The 23787-nt window shown below is 47.3% G+C and overlaps 1 protein-coding gene across 2 annotated transcripts in view; it reads right to left on the bottom strand.

Annotated features, from left to right (window-relative positions):
• Nucleotides 1-23787, bottom strand: part of ME3 (malic enzyme 3) — a 223466-nt gene that overhangs the window by 184316 nt on the left and 15363 nt on the right. The window contains exon 1 of one of the 2 annotated variants that reach the window (XM_075548696.1): nucleotides 1199-1280. The exons of the other annotated variant lie outside the window; for it this stretch is intronic. Coding sequence (XP_075404811.1) covers nucleotides 1199-1267 — 69 coding nt within the window. The 5' untranslated portion in view covers nucleotides 1268-1280. Of the gene's footprint in view, nucleotides 1-1198; nucleotides 1281-23787 lie in introns of those variants that run through there. 2 annotated transcript variants of the gene reach the window in all.

Consider the following 23787-nt stretch of genomic DNA (forward strand, 5'->3'; position numbering starts at 1 on the left):
TACAGGATGGCTCTGCAGTTTTGTCTTTAGAGCCTTTTTAACTTTTCCCAACCACCCTCTTGGAAAATGTCTTTTGGAGATTGTTAAGAACCTGGTCTCAAATGATAGCTTGGTTGGGCTCACATAATGGATTCAGACCTCTGGTTGGCAGTGTGACTCTGGAGAAACACCGCGCCACCCTGTGCCTGAGTTACCTCAGCTGTGGAATGGAAACAGCAATGCCTGTGCCAAAGCCCTGTTGTGAGGGCTAATGTGAATGCGTTAAGTGCCTAAAATAGTGTCTGGTAGTATGGATTGTTATAAGAGCTGTAAGAGCCCCCAATAAAATTATTTATTAAAATTGACAAAAAATAAAATAGTGTCTGGTATACGAGGGCACTATGTTATTCTTTGCTATTATTATTACTATTGTTGCCTTCATATTGTTTGAGGCTGGCAGGCAGCCAATAGTCAAATAGCTGAGACACTCTAATAGGGATATCAGCGCCTTTAGTTTAGGGAGAGGTCTCCCTTTCCTTGAACAAGAAAATATTTCCAGAGTTTAACCAAGCCAGGATACAGGAACAGGCTAACTTTGAGACATATATCCGAGAGGTGGTCAGTTCTAAAGAGCTCAGAAGGTACTTACCTGATGGGCAGAGACGTCTGTGCGAGCTGTGCCATAACTCATCCAAAAGTAACCCGTCATTCCCACAAGACTTAGGAATTTAAACCTTTGCCAAAGTGTTCAGTTCAGGAAGGATTCGACTTATCCAAGGCTCAGTGAAGCAATCATTTCGCAGGAGGCCTTTGGGGGTCCCTAATATTCAATGGATATCTAGATCGGTTGTGGAACATACATTTCTCCCCTGAAGGTTATAAGGGTTTTTGTTGTTATTGTTTGTTGTTACACTGTAACATCTTTTGGAGTGATAACCCTTGCCCCACCCAAGTTCAAATCAATACCACTACCCTTTCCACTATCACCACACACACACACACACACACACACACACACACACACACACACACACACGCTCTCTCGCCTTTTGGAGGCCAGATACACAAGGCACCCCCTTCCCCCAGCCAATGGGAACAGGAGTGGCCACCATCTGGAAGCTGGATCAATTCCTTCTTTCCCTCATAGCTTAGTACTGGGAGGAGTGAGGGCTGAGTTTCTGTCTCTTGGAGGTGCACGAAAGAAGCAGGATTCACTCACATGATTCCTGACGGCTGTTGGCAGGAGCCTCACTGCCTCACTGGACGGTGGCAGAGATTTCCGTTTCATGGACCGCTCCGTAGGTTACTCGAGTCCTTATGACCCAGCAGCAGATTTCTCTCAAATCAACGAGCCAAGAGTGAGCAACAGGAATGCTATGGTATCTTTTCTGACTTAGCCTTGAAAGTCCAAAATCAAACCCAAACCGAATCCACTGCTATGAGTCAATCCCAACTCATAGAAACGCTCTAGGGCAGAGTAGAGCTCACCCGTAGATGCTCCACGGCTGTAAATCTTCATGAACTAGCCTGCCGTAACCACAAAGCAGGCGGTGGGTTCAAATCACCAACCTTTCGGTTAGCAGCTGAGTACTTAACCACTACACCACCAAGGCTCTACCGTCATCTCCCTTATATCCTACTGGATACAAAGGTCCGTTCTGTGAAAAGGGGCTACTGAAAGCCATTAAGCCCCAGAGGTAAGGATTGGTGGAGGTCATCTTGTAAGCTGGTTATGCCAGAGAAACTCAGAGTAATTTGAGACCCCAGAGAAAGGCTGTGGCCAGCCAAGACTTCCTGGGGGAGCCAGGCCTGGGATGAGCCTTGGAGATGAAAGAATATTAGGTGTGCAGAGGCAGCGAGAGGGCAGGGCCTTCATGGTAGAGGAATGGAACTGCAAAAGGCACATCCAAAACCAACCGAACCCACTGCCACTGAGCCAACTCCAGCTCCCAGCAGCCCTGTAAGACAGAGTAGAATCGCTCCTTAGGGTTTATGAGGACGTAAATCTTTTTGGGGAGCAGACAGCCTCGTCTTTCTCCAGGGGAGGAGCCGGTGGGTGTGAACCACTGATTTTGCCACGAGCAGGCCAATGTTTAACTCACTACACAATTTTCTTTACAAGTCACTACGAGTTGGAATCCACTCGATGGAAGTGAGAAAGAGAAAGCAGTAACAAGGGAGTGTGTGACAGAGAGGCAAGATGAAACCCGAAAGGTAGAAAGGGGTGTGAGAAAACTTGCTAACGAGCAAGAACCCTGCTCTGAATGGATGGAGCACCACTTACCGTAGTTACGGCCCAATTTGCCAAGAGGAACATTTACCTTTTTCAGTATTTTAAATAAAATAATTTTCTTTAATGTGTTTATTATAAAGACTCAAATATTGATTGAACAGTATATGGCACAAAAAGAACACCCCACTACCCAGCTCCTCGCCAGACATAACTGTAAGTTAACAGAGACAGCGCCTGAGAAAGCTGTGCTGGAGATCACGGTTCCCTGATTCAAGGACCATATTTACAGAGTATAGTAATTTTCACAAGCAGCATAACCAGAGAATGGAGAATTAAAGGGAGGTCACACATTCTGGGAAACTGTAAAGACCACGAGGAATTCCACTATTTGGTCACACTCCAGAGGTGAGTGACTCCTTTACGCTGTCTGAAGACTGTCACCAGGTACATTCTTTATCAAGGGAAGGCAGACCATTAGTCACAATTGGGAAGGCAGACCTCAGCTTGCATCTCAGGCTGACAGTTAGCTGGTGGCTTAACCTTTCTGCATCTGACGTCCCTCCTCTGTTCAACATATATTTATTGAGAGCTTTCTGCAAGCCGGATCTTATGGTAGGCACTCAGGATTCTATGGTTGGCAGAAGGAGACCCAGTCCATGCCCTTGTGAGTGGAGGAAACAAACCCTGAGGCAAAATTTGCAATTAAATGGAAACCTGAGAGGCTGTCTAGCATGGAAACCAGAGACCCTGGAACAAGGCTGCCTCAGTTCAAAGCCTGGTCCTCTACCTACCAATCTAATGTAACCTTTGAGCAAGTTATTGTACTTCTCTGTGCCTCTGTTTTTCATCCATAAACTGGGGATAATATAAACGTCTATCTCCACAGGGCTGTTGTAAAGATGAAATCTTTAAAGTGCTTAGAACTGTGCTGGCATATAGCATCTGCTAATGACTATCATTAGTTGAAGTAAATGCTTTGAAGAAATGATACATAATCCAACAAAGATAGGGTCCAGGGCACTGACCATAACAGGAAGCTTAGGGAAGGCTTCCTGTGCCAGTTATTAAATGATGTTATCCTTGTTCTAAGCCTACCTTTCAGTAATTCGGTTTTGTGAAAGTGGAGTTAAGACACCACAAACCCCATTTGTGTTTGTCTAATAGCCTAGCGGTCAGGCTGTGTCAGGAGGGTATGACAGACGGAGATGACAGGCTGGAGGAGACAGCCAAGGGCCCTGCTGCCTCCTGTCTACCTCCGTAGTGATTTCTGAGGGCTCTCGATGTATGCCCACGTGCGGTGAGCAGGAACCACTTCTTCACCTGGACAGCAACGGTTTCCCCTGAGTCGGCTCCGCCTCATGTCCCAGGAACGCGAATCCAGCGTTGTAGCAATGGGCCCAAACCTAGGACCAATTGTGAGGCTGGCACAGGATCCGGTTGCACATGCGGTCGCTGTGAGTAGGGGCAGCCTTGAGAGCACCGAGCCCCAACAGCAGCCGCCTTCCACTGCTTCTGTCGTTGGGTCACAGGGACCACGGCTTTATTTCTGCCAGTTACATTGTCAACGTGGGAAGGGCAGCTTTTCAGACTGGGCAAGCCTCCCTGCCCACACTACATCCAAATATTAAGTCTATTATTCCTCCATTCTTGCTTTGCCCCAAGACCACAGATATAATTTTTCAGTTAGGCACACATGAAATCGCCAAGGTCCTGAGATCCGTGTGCACAGCACATTCTTGGCAACTTTTCTGCTGACTTATGAAGTTGGCCCTGCCACGCTCTTCCCTGCGCGGGATCTAGTATCAACCACAAAATCATCCCCCTCAAGACCCAGGCAATCTTCTTGCGGCTCCTCCACCGAGGCCCCTCTCCCCAGCAGAGCTGCTGGCCATCGGGGTGCAGGCCAAGCAGGTACCTGGGCTGAAGGGAAAGAACAGGAGGCGGATGCTGGGTGCGGTGCAAGGCCGAGGACTCTCCGGGGACTGAGGCGTTGGTTACACTGTGCATAAACACATTCCTGACTTCAGACATGAAAGCAGAATGGCTTCTGGAACGAATTAGCAAGAAAACAGCACCCTTTCCAGGAATGGCTGGGCCTCCCGCTAAAGTTCCTCAGCCACCCGCTCCACATCCAGTCACCACATGCCAGGCGCTGGGAGTGAACTGTGGGAGCCTGGGAAGAATGCCGACGGACCCCAGAGCAGTGGGAGAGACTGGTTAGACATCTTCTGAGGGCTTGCACCTCCAACTCTGAGGGAGAGTATGGATTTACATGGATGCCCCAACCCCCAAAAAGATATGCCAAAGTCATAACCTTGCAATACTGGGTGTGACCTTATTTGGAGATACACACACAAAAAACCCCAAGAAACAAACAAAACCCAAACACCCTCAGTGCCATCAAGCAGATTCTGACCTGGAGCAGCTCTATAGGACAGGGTAGAACCAGCCCTGTGGGTTTCCGAGATTGTAATTCTTTTTTTTATTTAATCATTTTATTGGGGGCTCCTACAATTCTTATCACAATCCATACATCCATCCATTGTGTCAAGCACATTTGTACATTTGTTGCCATCCTCATTCTCAAAACAATTTGCTTTCTACTTGAGCCCTTAATATCAGCTCATTTTCCCCCTCCTTCCCCACTCCCTCTGCCCCATGAACCCTTCATAATCCGTAAATGACTATTATTTTGTCCTATCTTACACTGTCCAACATCTCCCTTCACCCATTTTTCTGTTGTCCATCCCCCAGAGAGGAGGTTATATGTAGATCCTTGTAATCAGTTCCCCCTTTCTACCCCATTTTCCCTCCACCCTCCCGTATTCACCACTCTCACCACTGATCCTGAAGAGATCATCTGTCCTGGATTCCCTGTGTTTCCAGCTCCTATCTGTACCAGTGTACATCCTCTGGTCTAGCCAGACTTGTAAGGTAGAATTGAGATCATGATAGTGGGGGGAGGAAGCATTTAAGAACTAGAGGAAAGTCGTATGTTTCATTGTTGCTACCCTTCACCTTGACTGGCTCATCACCTCCCTTCAGTAAGGGCGTGTGTCCAGTTGCCTACAGATGGGCTTTGGGTCTCCACTCTGCACTCACCCTCATTTACAATGATTTGATATTTTGTTCTTTGATGTCTGATACCTGGTCCCTTCTATACCTTGTGGTCACACAGGTTGGTGTGCTTCTTCCATGTGGGCTTTGATGCTTCTGAGCTAGATGTCTGCTTGCTTATCTGCAGGCCTTTAAGACCCCAGATGCTATATCTTTTGATAGCTGGGCACCATCAGCTTTATTCACCACATTTGCTTATGTACACATTTGTCTTCAGTGATCATGTCGGGAAGGTATGCATCATGGAATGCCTATTTAATAGAACATGTTCTTGCATTAAGTAAGTACTTGAGTGGAGGTCCAATGTCCATCCACTGCCTTAATACTACACCTATAAATATATGTATGTAGATGTACTTTCCCACATCCTATATAAATATATTTACAGATGTACATGCCTGTGTTTAGATCTCTATAAATACCCTTTGTCTCCTAGTTCTTTCCTCTATTTCCTTTTTCTTTCCTCTTGTCCCACTATCATGCTCAGCCTTCATTTGGGTTTCAGTAATTTCTCTCCATTACATTGCCCTTGCTGAATCTATACCAGTCCTCTCACACCCTCCTTACCACTAATTCTGGATCACTTGCTGTTCCCCGAGATTATAATTCTTTATGGGAGTAGATAGCCTCATCTTTCTCCCATAAACCGGTTGGTGGTTTTGAACTGATAACCAGGAAACAGGGTTAGTATTTTTGTTATTGTCGAAGATGTTATTAGTGAACAAAGTAATATTCGAGTACTTGAGGTCCGAATCCCAATTCCTTCTGAGGAATGCCTTAGAAGAACAGGATTGGAAACAGCGTCACACATTGCAGACCACATGCCTGTCTCCAAATTGAGAGACACCCGCTCTCCTCCTCTGTGAGTCCTCAGGAGGAGTGTACATGGCTAATACCTTAAATTTGAAATTCTGGTCTCCAGCACGTCGAGAACATGAAATTTGGTTATTTGAAGCCCACGCTTTGTGGTACTTTACTATGGTAGCCCGAGGAAACTACGATGATACATAAGAAAGGTGATGGCACCCATGATTACGTGAGGGGCTACTAACTGAAAGGCTGGCAGTTCAAACCCACCCACAGGCACCACAGTCAGAAGTAAGGCTTGGCAATCGGCTTCGAAAGGTCACAGTCTCCAGAAGCCCATCGCACTTAGCTGGCAGTTGTTCTCTGCACTCATGGCGGCCGTCATGAGCTAGAACCCACTCAACAGCAACAACAAGCAACAGTGTCATAAGAGAAAGGGTTCTCTGAGCAGTGGAGATGATCAACATGCTCAACTGTTAACTGGGTTGAGGTTCCAGGCCCCTGGGAAGCACCTCAGGTGGTATACTTCAGAAAGGTCAGGCATTACCAACTCTGCGGAGCACAGCCCACTCTGACACACACGGGGTTACCCTGACTCAGGGTCCCCTCCAGGGCATCTGATGCACATGAGAGCGATCAGCCCAGGGGCTACCACCATGATCTCATGGACCGCTGCTGTGCACTCGCTTGGCTGAGCTCTGGTGCCTGCCGCCATCTCCAGCTTCCTCTCCCACGTGCCCAGGGCCACAACAGTCCCTTCTGGGTCCTGCCCCAGGAGCGGCCGAGGCTGGAGCAGCCCCAGGCCTACAGTCTGTATTGATCCTTCCTGCAGAGGCTTTCAAGGTGGCCTGCACATTTGAGTCACATAGGAAGTTTTAAAAGAACTGATGCCCACTCCAGGTGAATTTTTTTCAGAATCTGTGAAAGTGGAATCTGTCACTCATATTTTTGTAAATTCCTCCGGTGATGATCAAGTGCAGCCAAAGTGGAGAAACAATATCTTTCTGTGGGTCTGCCCTGGCCTGTGATGTGACTGGTTATAGAGTCTATGTTTGACTCAACCGTTCAGTCCCATCTGAGAGTGTTTAATAATAGTTCTGTTCTGCTTGCCTGTCTAGGATCCCAGCTCCTATTTTAGGGAATAAATCAGGTCTTCATAAGTTAGGACCTGACAACACAGACTTTGGATTTCGGCAGGTCGGAGGGGCCATGACTAAATGGCGGTGCCTGTGAGCCTCACACAGAAAGCTCTGTAACGAGGAGAGAAGCCGATGTGGACAAGAGAAGGTGACTGTGATTATCATCTGACTGTTGCAGACCATGCACAGAGCCAGTGCACCCTTCTCCCTTCCTGTCTGACATGAACACACCCAGTTAGACAATCTCTGCAACGAGAGCCCGTGGGCCACCCTGCCCCTGGTTCTGCAAAGGCTGACCGCTGAGATGGAGTCTTCAATGGGCCTGATGGGGGAAAGAAAACACAAGCCTGGAAACTGGAGTCCCACCATCTTTCTCACAGGGTCATGAGAACCTCTAGTATCTCGAGTTCATGTCCCTGAACTTGTATCCCTTTGTCATAACATTTAGAACAGCTGGACTCTTTCCAGAGGCAAGGCTTAGTCTGTGGGGCTTCAAAACACATTTTGAGAGCAAGATGCATGGTTTGAATTCATTTATTTGTTTTCTTTTTTGAAATCATGGTTAAAAAATACATACCATAGAAATCTGCCTTTCTAACCGTTTTCAAGCCCACAGTTCAGTGACCTTTTCACAGTGCTGTACCACCATCCCCACTGTGTATTCTCAAAGCGTCCTTCGACTGTAGAAGACAGGGTTCCAAAACTGCAGGGAAGCTTTCTTTAACTGAATGACGAAAGGTTGGCTAAATGTCATAGCTTTGAATAATGGCTTTCCTGTCCTTCATGGATAAAGGACACCCGATCTCCTGGTACCTCCAGGTGTGTCCGAGAAGAACTGGAATAACCCAAAACCAAACCCACTGCCACCAATTAGATTCTGAGGGTTTCCGAGACTGTCAGTCTTCATGAGGTCAGACAGCTTCCTCTTTCTCACACAGAGTGGCTGGTTCCTTTGGACTTAGGGTTTTCTATGGGTATTTTTGTTTGTTTGTTTGTTTGTTTGTTTGATGTCTCTGTGCATCTTTTGATTCACTTCTGGGCAGGCTTGACCCTCTGACCTTTTAATTAGTAGTTGATCATATGCCCCCCCCCCAGGAACTCCTCCTGTAACCCCTCCCAGTATTACTGGTCATGACTTCATCACTTGCCGTGTGGGCACTATATATATCAGGATAAGTCCACTTAACTTTTCCTCTCTGATGGGGGGGAAGGGGGGGTTCCAAGATTAAAAGCAGTTCTGACTACCCTGTTAAACTCTAGTGCCTTGATATTTGCTGCCAGGGATCGAATGTGGCCTGTAATATAGGTCAGGGTAGCTGAGGTTTTTAGCAAAGCAATCGTTCTTGCCTAGTAAGGTGGCTTGCAGCGATTACCCTGCTAGCAGGTGCCACAGGTCAGCAGTTTGAAATCACTACCTGCCTAGCAGGAGAAAGACAAGGCTTTCTATGCTAATAAAGAGTTACAGTCTCAGAAACCCACAGGGGAAGTTCTACCCCCTCTCAGTCCCTATAAGACTGCGATGACTCAGAACCAACTCTATGGCAGTGAGTTGATCTTTGGTGTTTGGGGCAGTGAAAAATTGGGGTTAAAGTTGGCAATGGGTCATGATCTCATTTGGAATAGCTGGGGTTTCATGGCGATAACTGCCGTCTAATGAGGCAGCAGGAGACACACACACACACAGTGGGAACTGCCTAAGGAGAATGCTTACAGCGGCCCTCGTTTCCAAGCCCCAGAAGGAGAGAAAATTCAGAGATTCTGCAAACAATGAGTAACTTGCCACCAACAACAAATATCTAAAGTCCCCAATAAAACTTTTCATTGCTTTTATCTATGTACAGGGTTTCCTAACAAGAGCTCTTCTGAAGAAGAGAAATCAAGGCCAGGCTAGTGACAGATGGACAAGTCCCTTGACTCATCTCTGTTATCAATAGGGAAACAGGAGGAGCAGCAGAGGTACGGATTTCTGATGCTGAGGCATCCTGGGAAACCTGCCTGAATCATTTTGCAAGCTCAGCCTCGAGCGAACTCTCCAGTGGTCTGAGCCTGGAGCCCGAGTGGGGTTCGTCTCTAGTGATTCCCCTGTGTCCCTCACAACGCTATGGGATGGGGTGTCTTTGGGTGACCAGCAAGCAGACCACGAGGGCTATTTTCCTGCCCCTTTCTTTGCTACAGATACAAAGCTTCAACAAACAGTGGGTGATTTCCACACCGAATGGCTTCCAAGACCAAAAGCAATATTACAGGTTAAAAAAACAACAACAAAAGCAACCTCTGGCAGTGTTTGTCTCAAACCTGTCCAAAAGCCAAGAGAAATCCAACATGCCTAGCAGAGTTGATCAGACAGTCCGTGGTTGGGGAAAACTCGTTTCTTGGCATCTGGCAATGCCCCCCTCCAGCACTTCTCCCCGGAGACTGGCGTTCTTCCTTCGATCCTTTTGTTAACATATTTGAGTGACGTGTTACCCCGAGCCAGGAGCTTGAAAAGCCAAGGTGGGTACCTGTGCAATGCTGCCTCCACTTTGCAGACCATGGGGAGATGGTGGACACTGGCGAGGAGCGCCGAGGGAGACTGATCTGGGGTCTCTTGGACTCGGAAAGGAGCAGACCGAGGTTAGTGGGTGCATGTAGAAGCCTCAGTTCCAGGGAAGTGGTAGGAGGGCGGGAAGAGCATGCACGGAGAGACCCTGGAAGGCAAGGGCTGACGAATCCAAGATGAGACCAGATCTAGAGTTGGGGCTCTGGGGAGCAACAGGGCCCTGACTAGCTGGTTGGGGAGAATGATGTCATGAACTGAGTTGTAGGTGCTGATGAGAACCAAATGCTTAATTAGCAGTCCGAACATGTGATCCTAAGGAGTTCTGGAGGGGCAGTGGGTACATATTGGGCTACTAACTGCAAGGTCAGTAGTTTGAGCCCACCACCTGCTGCTCCTCAGGAGAAAGATGAGACTTTCTACTCCCAAGAAGAGTGACAGTCTCAGAAACCCACAGGGCAGTTCTACCCTGTGCTACAGCATCGCTATAGGTCGAAATGGACTCAAGAGCAGTGAGGTTAGTATTTTGGAAGGTGCCCTGGAGGTGCCACGGATATGCATTCAACTCCTAACAAAAATAGGTTGTCTGTGTGAACGCCATCTAGCAGCTCCGCGGGAGAAAGACCTGGAGACCTATTTCCATAAACCTAACCATCCAGGAAACCCTCTGTGCAGTTTCACTGCGGAACACAGGGTGCTGAGGAGCTGGACTTGAGTCGCCAGCACCCGATGTAGCCCTCCACTGCCTCCTGAGGTGACAAAGTCCACTGCTTGCTGTGACCATGTGGCTCACTAAGAGGGACAGATAAGTTAGGGCCTGAAGGCAGGATGTTCTATAGGTCACTCCACCTGTGGAACTGCAGCTAATTTGTAGGCGATGAATAAGAATGAGAGAGACGGACACCCGTGCAGGAGTACAGAAGCACTCCTTGATAGAGAAGTGGTGAAAAATGAGGCAGCTTAGTGGTTCTCAAAGCAAATGCATTATCAGAATCACCTTAGAAACTTAAAAAAATTACTCCTAATCCTCCCCTCCCCCTAGTACATCAAATCATATTTTTATACCAAAGCTCCTCATGTAATGCTGATGCATCTGGACCAACCCCAAACCAGAGCCTCCATTCTGGAGTGAATTCGGAGTCAGAGCTGCCCCCTGTGTGCCAGAGGGAAACTGCTCTCTGGATTTGTCAGTGGCTGATTTCTTGGAAGGAGATCACCAGGCCTTTCTTCCAAGGTGCTGCTGGGTGGACTCAACCTACCAATCCGCCAATTCGCAGCCAAGCACTTAACTATCTGCACCACCCGGTGACTCCTTACACACCTGGAGCCACTGGCACAATAAATACAATCTGAGAGAGAATCCTCAAAATAATCAGGGAAGATAACAGGCCCTGCGCATCGGATAGCTGCTCTGGGTCGCATACGCTTTGAAAGGAGTAGGAGCCGTGGATGATCTCTCATCTCATCTGTGTTACAGAGGACTGTGGGTGAAGAAACTGAGCCCTCACAAGGTGACGTGTCTTCCAGCTGAAAGATGCCCAACCCCAAGGTCATGGTGGCGTGGTATAGACGCCTCAAAAGTGGCCTGTTGGAGAGATGTGGCCGCATAACGTGCCATCTGGGCAGGGGACGAGACCCTCCTGGGAGGGCATTTCATCCGGACCGCTCACTTTCCTAGAGAAGTCACCTCCTGTCTTCCAGAACACGAAACTGCCTGCCTTGAGCTAATACGTGCAGGAGTTAAGGGCTGACAGCACACTGCACGGTAGCGTGGGGGAGACAAGTGGGACTGGGCAGCCCTGGCTCTGCTGTGTCTCAGAACTTGCCGCCTGTACCTGTTCAGCTAATTCCGCATTCCACGCTCATGAGGATTCCCTGCCCTTTAACCAAACTCCCTGTCATCAAGTCAGTGCTGACTCTTAGCGACCACCCATGGAAACTGTAGCTCTCCACGGGACCACAAAGCCCAGTCTTTCCCAAAGAGCTGCTGGTGGTTTCAAACTGCCGACCCTGTGGACCGCAGCCCAACGCATAACCACGACACCCTCAGGGCTCAGGGTTTCTGAAAATGAGCAGAGACCTGGGGCTTCTTTCCTGACTTTACTGCTTTCCCTCCTGTTGCTGGTCTCCATATCTGCAAAGTGGAGGAGCCGCCCAGGGCCCCTTCCTAGTCTTCCCATCCAGCCAGGCATCCATCAGTTCCCCAGCCCTGCGCTGAAGAGCTGGCAGATCAGTGACAGCTTGTGGCTGTCGCTGTGGAGGAGAGCAGAAGCGCTCAAAGGGGCAGAACTCAGGAGCATTGGGAGGGCAGAGGAGGTGTGAGTGGTGGCCAGGCAGGGTGGTTTCTTTGGGGCATCATCTAGGGTGTTCAGTAGTCACGTGGATCCAGCCTGGACATTCGTCCTTCTGCAGAAGCCCCAGCCCCGGAGCAGGGCCGCAGTAACGGGAATCGGACAAGGAGACGTGGGCTTTTCCGGCTCAGTCCACATCCCTCCCGCTCACTCATGAGTCAGTCACCACAGCTGAACGGCAGCGCCTCGTCACTCTTTTTCCAAGCACCCATGAAACCCAGCACCCAAGGAGGCAGAGTCAGGGCGTTGAGGGTTCCCACAGATAATGCTTGTGGGTCCCTGAGAGGCGCTTTGGGAATGACCACCGAGTCACCACCAAGTAGTGTGTGGCCTGCCTGAGCGTCCAGTTTCGTATTCTTTGGCCACCAGTGTTCTCCGCATGGTCGAGTGCCCTCACATGGACCGTCTCTGGGCAGCTTGATGACACATAAGAAGGACGAGGGGATGTGACCACAGACATGAGCGCCGACCACATTCACATCCATCTGACACTCGCTGGATGATCAGAGTCAGGCGGTGAGGTTGCAGCCCACCTTGGGAACTCGGGGCCTGAGGCTCAGAGCAGGTATGGGATTGGCTCACCTCCACTGGGAGAGTTGAGAAGGGGCCACTGGCTCTCTTGACCCAGAAGCGTTCCATTCAATCTGTCCCCAGAGACCATTCTAAATACACACATTGCTTTCCATTCCATCTTGGGCATGAGGAAGAGAAGGGTGAGGATAGAGGAGGAATGGGAAGCCGCAGACAAGTCCAGGGAACTCTCGATTGGCTCCGTCTGAAGCGGGGTCCCTGACTTGACACCTCCATCTGAGCATTGAGGGCTCCAGGCCTGAGCACGGGCCTCCATGCCGGCGTGACCTGCTTCTGAGATGTGGCTGTCTTCCTCTCTCTGGAGGGTCCTCTCATCTCACTTGCCATCTGACCGTGGGAAGAGCCTCTTCAATCCAGCCCCCACCTACCCTTTCCTTGGCTTCCCATCTGATCGTGTGCTTCCCAGTCTCTCAGGAAAGTCGTGGCCTTTGGTTTTCTATAAAGGTTCATGCTTCAGAAAGAAACCTATCCGAACCACAAAGGATGGCTGCTGTTGACCCAGGGCATGGTCTGCCCCGTGGGAAGGGGCAAGCCAGCGAGGGAGCCCATTTGCATGCTGGGAAATGGGTTGGACTCTCTTTCATTCTTGTTATTAGTATTCTGAGGAAAAGGAGCCTAGATAGCAGCTGATTTGTCCATTGTCTTCGCTCTGGGAAACCTTTAGGCAAGTCCCTTTGAACACTATCCCTGGCTGGGCTCTCCCAGGAGAGTCCCTGGAGGAGAGACTGAACCTGATTGCAGATAAGAAACAATAAAAACAGTTCTGACACAATTAATCCATATTTTATGGACTTGTTACCACAGGGCCCCCCAAAAGACTTTTAGGTGACAATGCTTGGTGAAGAGTGAAATTGTATCTTTCCTGCACTTCGGATATCACGAGGCATTGCTAACAAATAAAAAAATAGAAACCAGACATGGGTCTAGTGAGGACGAGGGTTAAGTGTTGAGCTTTTAACGGCCAGGTCAGTGGTTTAAACCCACTAGCAGGAGAGAGAAAGCTGTCGGCTCCTGTCAAGATTTACAGTGGCAGGAATCTTAGAGAGCAGGTCCACTCCGCCACCTCGGGGCGCCGTGAGTTGGAATCTGCCACTTGTCCGTCAGCTTGCCGTGGCTTGTGTGTTGCTGTACTGCTGCAAGCGTTTTCTGGAATCTACTCAGCGGTCGGGCAGAGGTGGCAGAATTCATGTTCCAATCCTCCGAGGTCACAGAGAGGAAACCCAGGCGGCCCAGAAGCCGGGGGTTTCTGAGTCGTGGTCATGAGTGTTGGGGAGCAGAGTGGGGCTCTGGTTGAGACTCTCTGAGTTCAGTCCCCTGTGTGACCTGCGGGATGTCTCAGACATCCTCTGGGCCTCACTAGTTCTGATTTATTTTTATCCTGTGAAATAGGACTAATGATTTGCCTCTTAGGGCTTGTATGAGGCATAAAATGAGCAAATGACGTGAAGTACTTTCTGGGAGAGAGTCTGTTGAGTGCCTCAAGTGGACTCTGACTCCTGTCCACCTCAGAGGACAGCGTAGAGCCGCCCTCTAGGTGTTCTTGGTGGTAATCTGGACAGAGCAGATGGTCAGGGCTTTATCCTATGAGCCACTGGGTGGATATGAACCACTAACCTCTCAGTTGGCAGCTGTGGCCGAACCACTGTGTCACCAAAGCTCAGCTGGCATGTAGTAAAGCGTGGGGTCGGTGCCACAGCCTGGGCTGGGAAGCAGCGGCTGAGCACTGCTGACCATTGCAGCCAGCATGGGTCAGGAGAAGAGATGTCCCGGCGAAAGGGCAGAGTGACAGCAGCGCCCCGCCCCCCACCCCACCCCCACCCCCGCATGCCCGGGAGTGCGTGATTCCCTGCCCAGTGCTTGTGCGGCGGCTCTTCTTCGCCAACTCCTGCAGCAGATTTGTGAGGTTGTCCAGCGTGTCAACCTATGAGGGACCTTCACCCTTTTGCACACCGGGGAACTGGGGCTCAGGGAGGATAAAGTGGAATGTGAGCAGAATTTGGAATCAGAGCCGTCTTTGAGCTCAGATTTCTTTCTGTGGCTGTCTGAGCGATCTTGGACAAGTTACTAATTTCTTAGGTCCTCTGTTTGTTAATCTGATTTTCTTTTTTTAAGTGTTCATGGCAGCTTGAATGAGCATTGGGGAGACTCAGGAGAAAAGTATATACAGGCATCATAAAGCTGTTCATTTCGTTTTTAATTCCGTGATCGGCTTACAGCTGCACCAGCACCACCTGTTGCCATGGGGCTGATTCTGTCACGAGGACCTGGTCATCATGGCGATGCCACTGGAGAGCTGTGCTAATGTTGGGGCCCTTGGTTGCCAGGCCTTTTCCCCGAGGTGCCTCTGGTGAATTTGAGCCCTCAGCTGTTCGGTTAGCAGCTGAGCGTGTTAACTATCTGCATCACCAGGGACTCCTTTGTAACTTCTGGACCTCTTGCTAACATGATGCTGTCCACAGTGAAAAAGGAAGAGAGCCAACATTACTGTGTGCGCACTACACGTCAGCTGCGTTAAGCAAGCACTTAACACATAAACTTACTACACATACATAGAGACAGATAGTGAGTAGGCTTTGTCTGTCTATTCTTGCCTGGGTTAAAAAAATAATACCCTTTCAAAGGGAAACGTCACAGCTCCCCGCCGTGGCATCCATTCCATTCTCAAACAAATGTACTGATTAAAACCGCAAGTGCTGAGTGTCTTTAATGTACAAAATCTGCTCCTACAATATCTTACAAGAGAAGGAATAAGAGGTGATTGAATCACAGCAAAATGCTTTCATTTACAATTAGGTCTCAGTGCCTTGAAAGACAAACTTCCTACCCAAATATTTATCCTAAAGATAAACATCTTGCCCACATGTTGTCATAACCAATTCCTGCCAGCACGAAAGCCCATATCTAAGCACTTGTATGCAGGAAGCAAGCGAGGACTTCCGTCACCAGGGTGCACCGCACACACCCTGTGTGGTGATCGGTGTCCTACAGCCCTGGGCCTGAGCTTCCTACCGGGCCTGAATTAAAAGCTAATTTTCTCTGGAAGAAAAGAAAACAAACTCAGTTATGGCTGATCTCAATAATGTCTTGAAAAGGAATTCCCTCTGTTTTCAACAAACTAAGTTTCTGCAGACAATAAAAACGAAGGTCCACATGAAAGCAGAAAACAAGATGAAAGAAACCCAAATAGCCCTTGAAATTAAAGTATAAATATACTTTTGGTCTAAGAGTCACGTGGTGCCATGTCTCCACGATGGGAATGTAGTCCTCTGTTCTCGCATCCTGGGCATGGCGTCGCTGTGTGGGAGGGGGAGGGAGCTGAGTAGGGCTGATTGAAGCCAAGCCTATCATTACATACAGGATCTCAACATCTGCTGCTTGGCAGTGAGAATGGACATGGGGTCAACACCAACCATGAATTAACACTCAAGGTCAAACACCTTAATCACCTACAGGCTTCTGCAGCTTCCAACTTCTACTATGTCCATAGTGATGAACTACTTCCATCAAGTTGATCCTGACCCATAGCGACCCTTATGTAAGACTTCTGAGCCTTTCATATTTCCATGAGCAAACAGCCTCATCTTTCTTCCGCGCCAGTGAGTTCAGTCTAGCTGAGCTTTGCGCTTAGCATTCCAACACCTCCCCAACAGTGCAACCTGATAACCAGAGGAAGAGACAGCGAACATGGCCACATGACAGTCTCCTGGTATCGAGGCCAGACTCCTGCAAGGGCATCTTCTGCTTCATAGGATCCTACAGCAAGGGATTCTAGCTTCGTGGAAACGAACCAGTTCAATTGGAAATGAAGAGAACATGGTATACACCAAAGCTAGACTGTCTCTGGGTCTTATTTCCTTGAACCTCTGTGGCCCTGAGTCCTCCACACAGCTGCTGCTCAGAGTAACTGTCATAGGCTGGAGCAGGCTGGAGCAGGTGGGTGGGGTGGGTGTCACATCAGTGACAGCAATGTTTCGGACATCAGCTATAGCAAATGACTACGATGTGCTCCAAACATCACCTGGGACTAAAGGTATCTCTTACTGACAGGTAAGACCTGAGTCATCTAGCCTGGGTTTCATTTTTTTTTTTAAGGAGCTGCATTACCTCTTCAATAGGTATCAATAAAGCAATGTTACTTAAGTGCCCAACATTCATTCCTGATTCTAAACTATTTCATGTCACCTAAGGGAGCCCTCAAGGTGATGGATTAAACAGTGGCCGCAGCAATGGGCTCAAGCACAGGAACAATCGTGAGGATGGTGCAGGGCCGGGCAGTGTTTCACTCTATTGTGTGAGTTCGATGTCAGAACCAACTCGATGGCCCCTAACAACAAGGGAACCCTGGTGGTGTAGTGCTTATGTGCTGGGCTGTTAACCACAAGGTCAATAGTTCAAAATCACCAGCTGCTTTGGGGCAGAAAGATGAGGCTTTCTACTTCCATAGAGCTACAGCCTCTGACGACCACAGGGGCAGTTTTACTCTGAGTCAGTATTGTCTCAATGGCAGTGAAGTTGTTTTTTGTTTTTTCAGACCTCAGATCTCACATCTTCACCTCTTTTGCTCTCTGCCATCTCACACTGTCAACTGCAATCTCTAACAGGCTGCACAACTCAGCTCTCCTTGGTTCCCATCACTGGCTCACCTCTGGGGTGAGGCTCTCTTTTCTCCTCCTTGGTATAATGTCTCAACCAGTGATCATCTCTCTCTTCTCAGCCTGGCCCCAAGATTTCATCTCTAGGGTGCTGCTCTTCCCCATCTCTCCTAGATTTAAGCACTTTGTCCTGATGAGAAGCAATAAGGGCAAAGATATTTCTCAATTCTCAGAGGCCCACCAACATCAAGTTCAACAACTGGGAAGCCAGTTAAGTTTACACAACCTACTGTTTCACTGACATCTGCTATGGCTGATGAAAGATACATGTGAGTAGATTGTAAAATAATGAATGCAATATATTTATATATGTACATATATACCTACATATATATATAAAGTGTCATTTTTATTAACATTTATGCAACTCTCTGGATGAAATACCAAGCAGATACCATGTCCTATCACCAAGTAGAAAAGAAGAAAATAGGAGAAACATCTCAAACATTTCTATAATCGCAAAATCAAAAGTAGGTGGTTTTGAAAAACAAATTTATTTGCTTATCATTTCGTAGGCTCGAAGTTCAAATTCATGGCCCTGGTTTCGAGGAAGGCTCTCTATCTGTAGGCTGTAGGGAGAGGTCTTCGTCAGGAATGCTGTTCCCTGGTTGCTCTGGGATCTCCAGGTGGTGCTCTATCTTCCCTCCATCTGTACTCCCTTCTCTGTGCCTAATCCGCTCTTTTAGTATCACAAGGATGACTGTTTTAAGACATACCCTACTCTGATACGGTCTAATAACACAGCAAATAAAGTCTTATTCCCAAATAGGATTACAGCTACAGGTACAGAGGTGTAGGATTTACACTTTTTATTTTATTTTCTTTGGAGGTGGTGGTGGGAAGGCACAGAACAAGAAAGTAACAGCAAAATTAACCAAAGAACTCACGGTAGAAATGGGATTGTGACAGCCATCATAAAAAAAAGGAAAGGGACCACACAGAAAAGAGGATTTGCCCAGGGATTTTTTAATGTAGCATTTCCTCTCTGAGTAGGCTGATGGGGCACTGTACGTCAGAGACTGTCATTGAAACAGTCAATGAATGGAAAGTGGGACCCAAGAGCCCTTCTGGTCTCAAAACCACCAGCTAAATGAACACAACTGTGTTTAAAGTCTTCCCTCTTTGAAGTTATATTCTGAAATGTTTACGGTATTTGACCCATTATAAAAATGTTCCCTTTTGAAGAGGAGGTGAATTAAAGACAACTGCTAATTTTATAAACCACAGAGCAAGTTATACAAGATCAAAGACTGGGAAATCTATGTTAAAAATCAAAGATATTATATAATTCTGTAATAACTACTAGCCTCCCAAGAATTCTTCGTTCCAGAAGCGTGTTTTTATTGCTGGACCTTCCATGTAGCATGATGGTTCTCACATGTGACGGATGACCTTGTTTGGACCATCCAGAGAAAGTAGGAATAACAAGAGCTGGCTTACAGTGATATTCTTTGTTGCTGAGTCTATTAAAACTGTTAAAAAGAACTCTTTAAACAGCTTTTTACTTAGACAAGTGGCTGACACTCGGTTGAACTAGCCAAGAAAATCATTCCTGTAGGCTTCTGATTTTCTTCTGCAGGTATCGGGGTTCATAAAGACAAACTAGCAAAGAGAAGCGCCAGTTAAAATTCAATCTGAGGCAGAAAGTGACAATGTTTGCCTAAGGAGATCCAGAGTCGGGAAAGGTTTACATAGCAGAAACCTCATACCCTTACTGTTTTTGTTGCATCGAGTCTTCTTTTAAAAAAAAAAAAGGCATGACAGGAAAATTTAAAAATAAAACAAACACAGAGGAAAGAAATTCCCATCTGAAAATATATACTTTCCACATTATGAACATTTTTTCCATTTTCAATGTAAGGACTTAGTTTTTTCCCAGAAGACAGGGGGAAACACAGAGGATCAGGAAGGCCCTTAACTCCTACTGGTGCTAAAAGATAGTTTTAAAAAAAAAGGTCTCATCCATGTCACTGGGGTGGGAGGCAGTGAGACCCATTTTGTATGTGAAGCTGGACAACTGCCCCACGATGACCACAAAAACCCTGCTAAGCCAGCTGTGCACGCCACTCTGCCTTTTTTGCTCGTCGTGAGATCAATTATAACTAGGGCTTTGCTTTCGGAGGGCAGGATCAGGACAAATTGGATTAGTTGCATAAAGGGCAAGGACATCAGCCGTCAAAATAATGTATTTCAAAGACAAGGGTGCAAGTCAGTAATTCCTCACATGTTCACCAATCCCAAAGGACCCTTCTAGAAACTTCATGCTTTGCAATAAAATTTGCATTGATTTTCCCATATAGCTAAGACATACTGGAATTCCTGTTGGGCATGAGATGATGATTAGGGCAAAAAATGTACAGATGTGCTTTATACAATTGATGTATGTATATGTATGGATTATGATAAGAGTTGTATGAGCCCCTAATAAAATTTTTTTAAAAAGAACTGTATTTCATTTAATTGCAAGCAAAGACACTAGATGCAATCTCCTCATGAGGCTATGTAATATGACGCATAAAGAGAAGATTTTCCTGGGATATTGCTAGCAACTTTTGGAGCCCCACTACAACTGAAGGAGCATGGGGGATCTGGGCAAGAACACAAGTAGCCGCTTCCTGCGCACTGTTCACATCCGAGTGCACCTCCTGTTGAGCCTATCTGGGACCTTCCTTTCTCTCAAGGCCACTGCATTCCTTTGAGATTAGTCTCTCAGCCCCTTTGCCTGCAGTCAAGGCGACCTATCTGAAGTTGGAATTCCAGAGCTTCATTCTCTAAGACTCCCTTCACCTTCACACCTAAGGTCAAACTCTTCAAACAGGCAAAAAGCAGCCACCCCCATGTCAGACCTCTGCTTTTCTACCCAACCCCAGGGCTCCTCACCCTGCCTGCCAGGACAACTCTTGCCCAGCCCCCTCAAGAGTCACCCGTTTTTGCTATATTTTCTTGTAATCTCTTTTCCTCCGTTTTATCTGCCTGGAGGAATTCCCATTTATATTAGATGTCTCATCCCTGAGACACACAGAGCGGCACCTCAGGAGGAAGAAGCAAAACCGACTTTCCCGTTTGACTTCTGTAATAAGTTGTTTTTGTAATTCAATATAAGGATGTATTTAAAAGGTCACCATTTAAGAAAGGTCTCATATTTCTTTGTCCTCAACAAGGTGAAAGTTACAATGACATGTTATAAATAATATTTTTAAATGACATTAAAATACCAAATTATTCGATCAAATTAAATAGTAAAGTACACATTCTTATTTCTTATATAAGCCACTGAGCCAACTAGAAATCTTCTCTGTTATAAAAGTTTACATGTAAGGAAAATAATATAAAAGTATAAATATAAAAATAATAGACTGTATTACACTCATGAGCTTACAAATCTGTCTTTTCCTGTGGTCTCTAAGCTCCGTGAAAGTCGGATAAACCAAGACTGACTTACCTCTTGATTTTAGAACCCAACACAGTGCCTGGAACTCAAGAGCCGCTCAATAAATGTGCGTGGCATAAATCAGTGATGAAGTCGGAATAGGGGACTGAGTTCTGCAGCCACCCCCGACTCTCCGGGAGAGTATCTCTCGACCTTTCTGGGGCTCAGGCTGCCCCTCAGCAAAACGAAGATATTAATGGAGTTTTAAGCTGGTCCTACAAAGACACCGAAGATTGCTGCAGAGACCAAATACAATGGTCAATCAAGAAGCAGTTCACAAACCCAAAGGGGAAAACAAAAAATATTCTACTCCCATTAATATTGTGAAGTGTCGCGGATAGGGGTGGGCAGGGCTTGCAGCTGACAGTGGTCGTAAGTGCGTGAGAGCTGTGAGGCACTGGGAGGGAGAATACTGATAAAGTCTCTGAGAACATAAAGAAATAGGACTCAAGGAGAAGGGTCCTATATTCCCAAACTCATTTCAAATCCACCCCTTCTGTTCTCGCTCACACTACCGCCCTTGCTCCACCCATCATGGTCCATGACTGCCATCGCCCTGAGCAGGTCTCCCTGCTTCCTCTCTTGTCTTCCTCCAGTCTGTTCTCCATACAGCAGTCAAAGAGATTGTTCATCTGATAATGCCATTCCTGGCTTAGGATCCAACAGGTAAGATCTGATTCCTGACACTCTCCCATCGGATTCGCAAACTCTCCCCATTGTTCACGGCACTCCTCGTGGACTGCCTATCTCAGCTCCCAGAACCTCTTAGGCCACGGCCTCTTAGGCACTTCACACTCTGGCCTCTGCACACGCTCTTCCTACCCGGACTTCTTCTTTAGCCTCGTCTCAGATGTCCACTCCCTTACCATCTAGAGTCGCTTACCTGTATCCTGTTTCTGCTCCTTACCCCCAGTGACCATCTCTGTAACTTTCTTTGTTTACTGTCCTAGCCACTGGATTGTACAAGGAGGCCACAAAAAATTCACGGAACACTTCCATTGTCTCTTCATTCCATTTTTCCAAGAACGTTTTGAAGCCCCTTTATATTCCCAATAGAGAGAAGATTAAATGTTTACAGTGATATTCCAACACTTAATCATGCTTGGTAGATAGGTCCTTCATAAACCATGGCTGGATGGGTAGATGGATGGATGGGCAGGCCAGGAAGTAAAGATCGAAGGCATGAATCAGGACCACAGAAGAACGGCTAGGTTCAATGAGGTTACAGCCCTACGCAGTCCAGGAGCCCACAAGGACACTGAGGACAAAGCTCACATGGAGATTGCTAAAGGAGAGAGAGGGGGCCTTGGAACCAGAAGGTGAGAGAACTCTATGTCATTTACCTTCACATTTTCCCCCTTGCTTGAAAATATATGTAAAGCACCTATAAGAATACTTGGCCTGGTAGGCATTATATAAGTATTATTATTTGTTCTTTTGCCAGTCCATTGTATTTTCTTTGTTTATTATTAGTTGGAATTTAATACATAGTATATCATATCATGCCATATTTTAGTTATGTCGAGTAGAATTGTACAACTGCTGCCACCATCAATTTCTAAGCATTCCTTTTCTACTTGGAGTATTATTATTATTTTCAGTATTTTTATCCCAGCAATTCTGAGTCCCAGGGAGGCAGCTGGCTCTGTGTCTGGATGACTGGGAGAAGGTCACAGAACCCTAAACAACTCAGTCAACAGAGCAGCCAAGGGAGCTCAGGGCCCTCCTGCCTCACAATCAAGGCAGGTGACGAGGCAGGAGGCAGGACTGTCTTCTGCTCAGCAGGCTCCCTTCCTGGCAACACCTGGACAGCCACCCCCTGGAACCAAGCTATTCCCCCCAGGCACGCCCACAGAGCTTCGAGGCTCCTCTGACATGAGGAGAAGCTTCAGGCAGCTCACAGAGTGTGAGGCCAGGGGAAATATTTCAGCTCTGACAGGCAGATTTCAAAGACTGTTTCTAAAATTGGCTGCTGTAGACTGCTCTCCACACCACCCATCTCGACTCCTGTTTCACCCGGCGGCAACTGCAGTGTTATTCCCTCTGTCCTGGTGACCTCAAGTGATTTCACCAGTCCAAACAGATCATTCTGGGCTAGAAGAGTCCCAAAATAAAAGCAATGTGCTAGGAAAGGAGAGGAGGAGATGAGGAATGAGTTTTCTGCCAGATGCCTGTATCTTGTCTTCAAGATCACATTACAGCAAAGAAAAATAAAATCACCAAGCGGGAAAGCAGGCGCGGAGTCCAGGCCATCCATCAGCAATGAACACTCAAGAAGCGACGGCAGGAGCCACATCACTAAATGTGTAGGTTGGCAAGATAAGACACTGTTGAATGTCATTTTTATCTGCCTTCCTACAGAGAGTGTCCGAGGCACTTCTGCCGAAGGCGACCATTGCTGATTCCAGGCCCTATTTCAGGACCGCAGGCAAAGTGCTGCCTTTCAAAGGCAGAGAGTGTCAGAGAAGAAAGACCTACCAAGAGGGGCTGGAGCCATTCTTCACTAAGCACTTCCTAGCAGAGCTCGGGGCCTCGGACCCTGCTCTGTAAAACCAGGGGAGCATGCTAGGGCATTACCTGCCTGGAGACAAAGGCTGGATGAGATGATCTTCCTGAGGGGACTAGACATCCCAAACAGATGAGATATTTTAAATATAGAAATCTATATCGATTATATGTGGAGACTTTAGGGCCATCTTACATTCCCTGTCCAGTCTTTCTGACTAGCAGCCTGGTGAAGTGGTCTCAGCTATGTCCTATGTAGCTGAATTTGAAGCGACATTTTAACTTTTATGCTAAACTTCGATGGTGACAACTTCTGGTCTTGCTATTAGTTTCATGAGATTTGGAGTATTGTAATGTTCACAGGTATAGAGGTAAGTAGGTAGAGAGAGATCAGTAGTGCACTGGTTGGTAGGGAGGTAGATGATTGGTAGATAGAGGATTGGTAGG

Source organism: Tenrec ecaudatus, chromosome 4, assembly GCF_050624435.1.
Source record: "Tenrec ecaudatus isolate mTenEca1 chromosome 4, mTenEca1.hap1, whole genome shotgun sequence".
NCBI classification, from domain to species: Eukaryota; Metazoa; Chordata; class Mammalia; order Afrosoricida; family Tenrecidae; genus Tenrec; species Tenrec ecaudatus.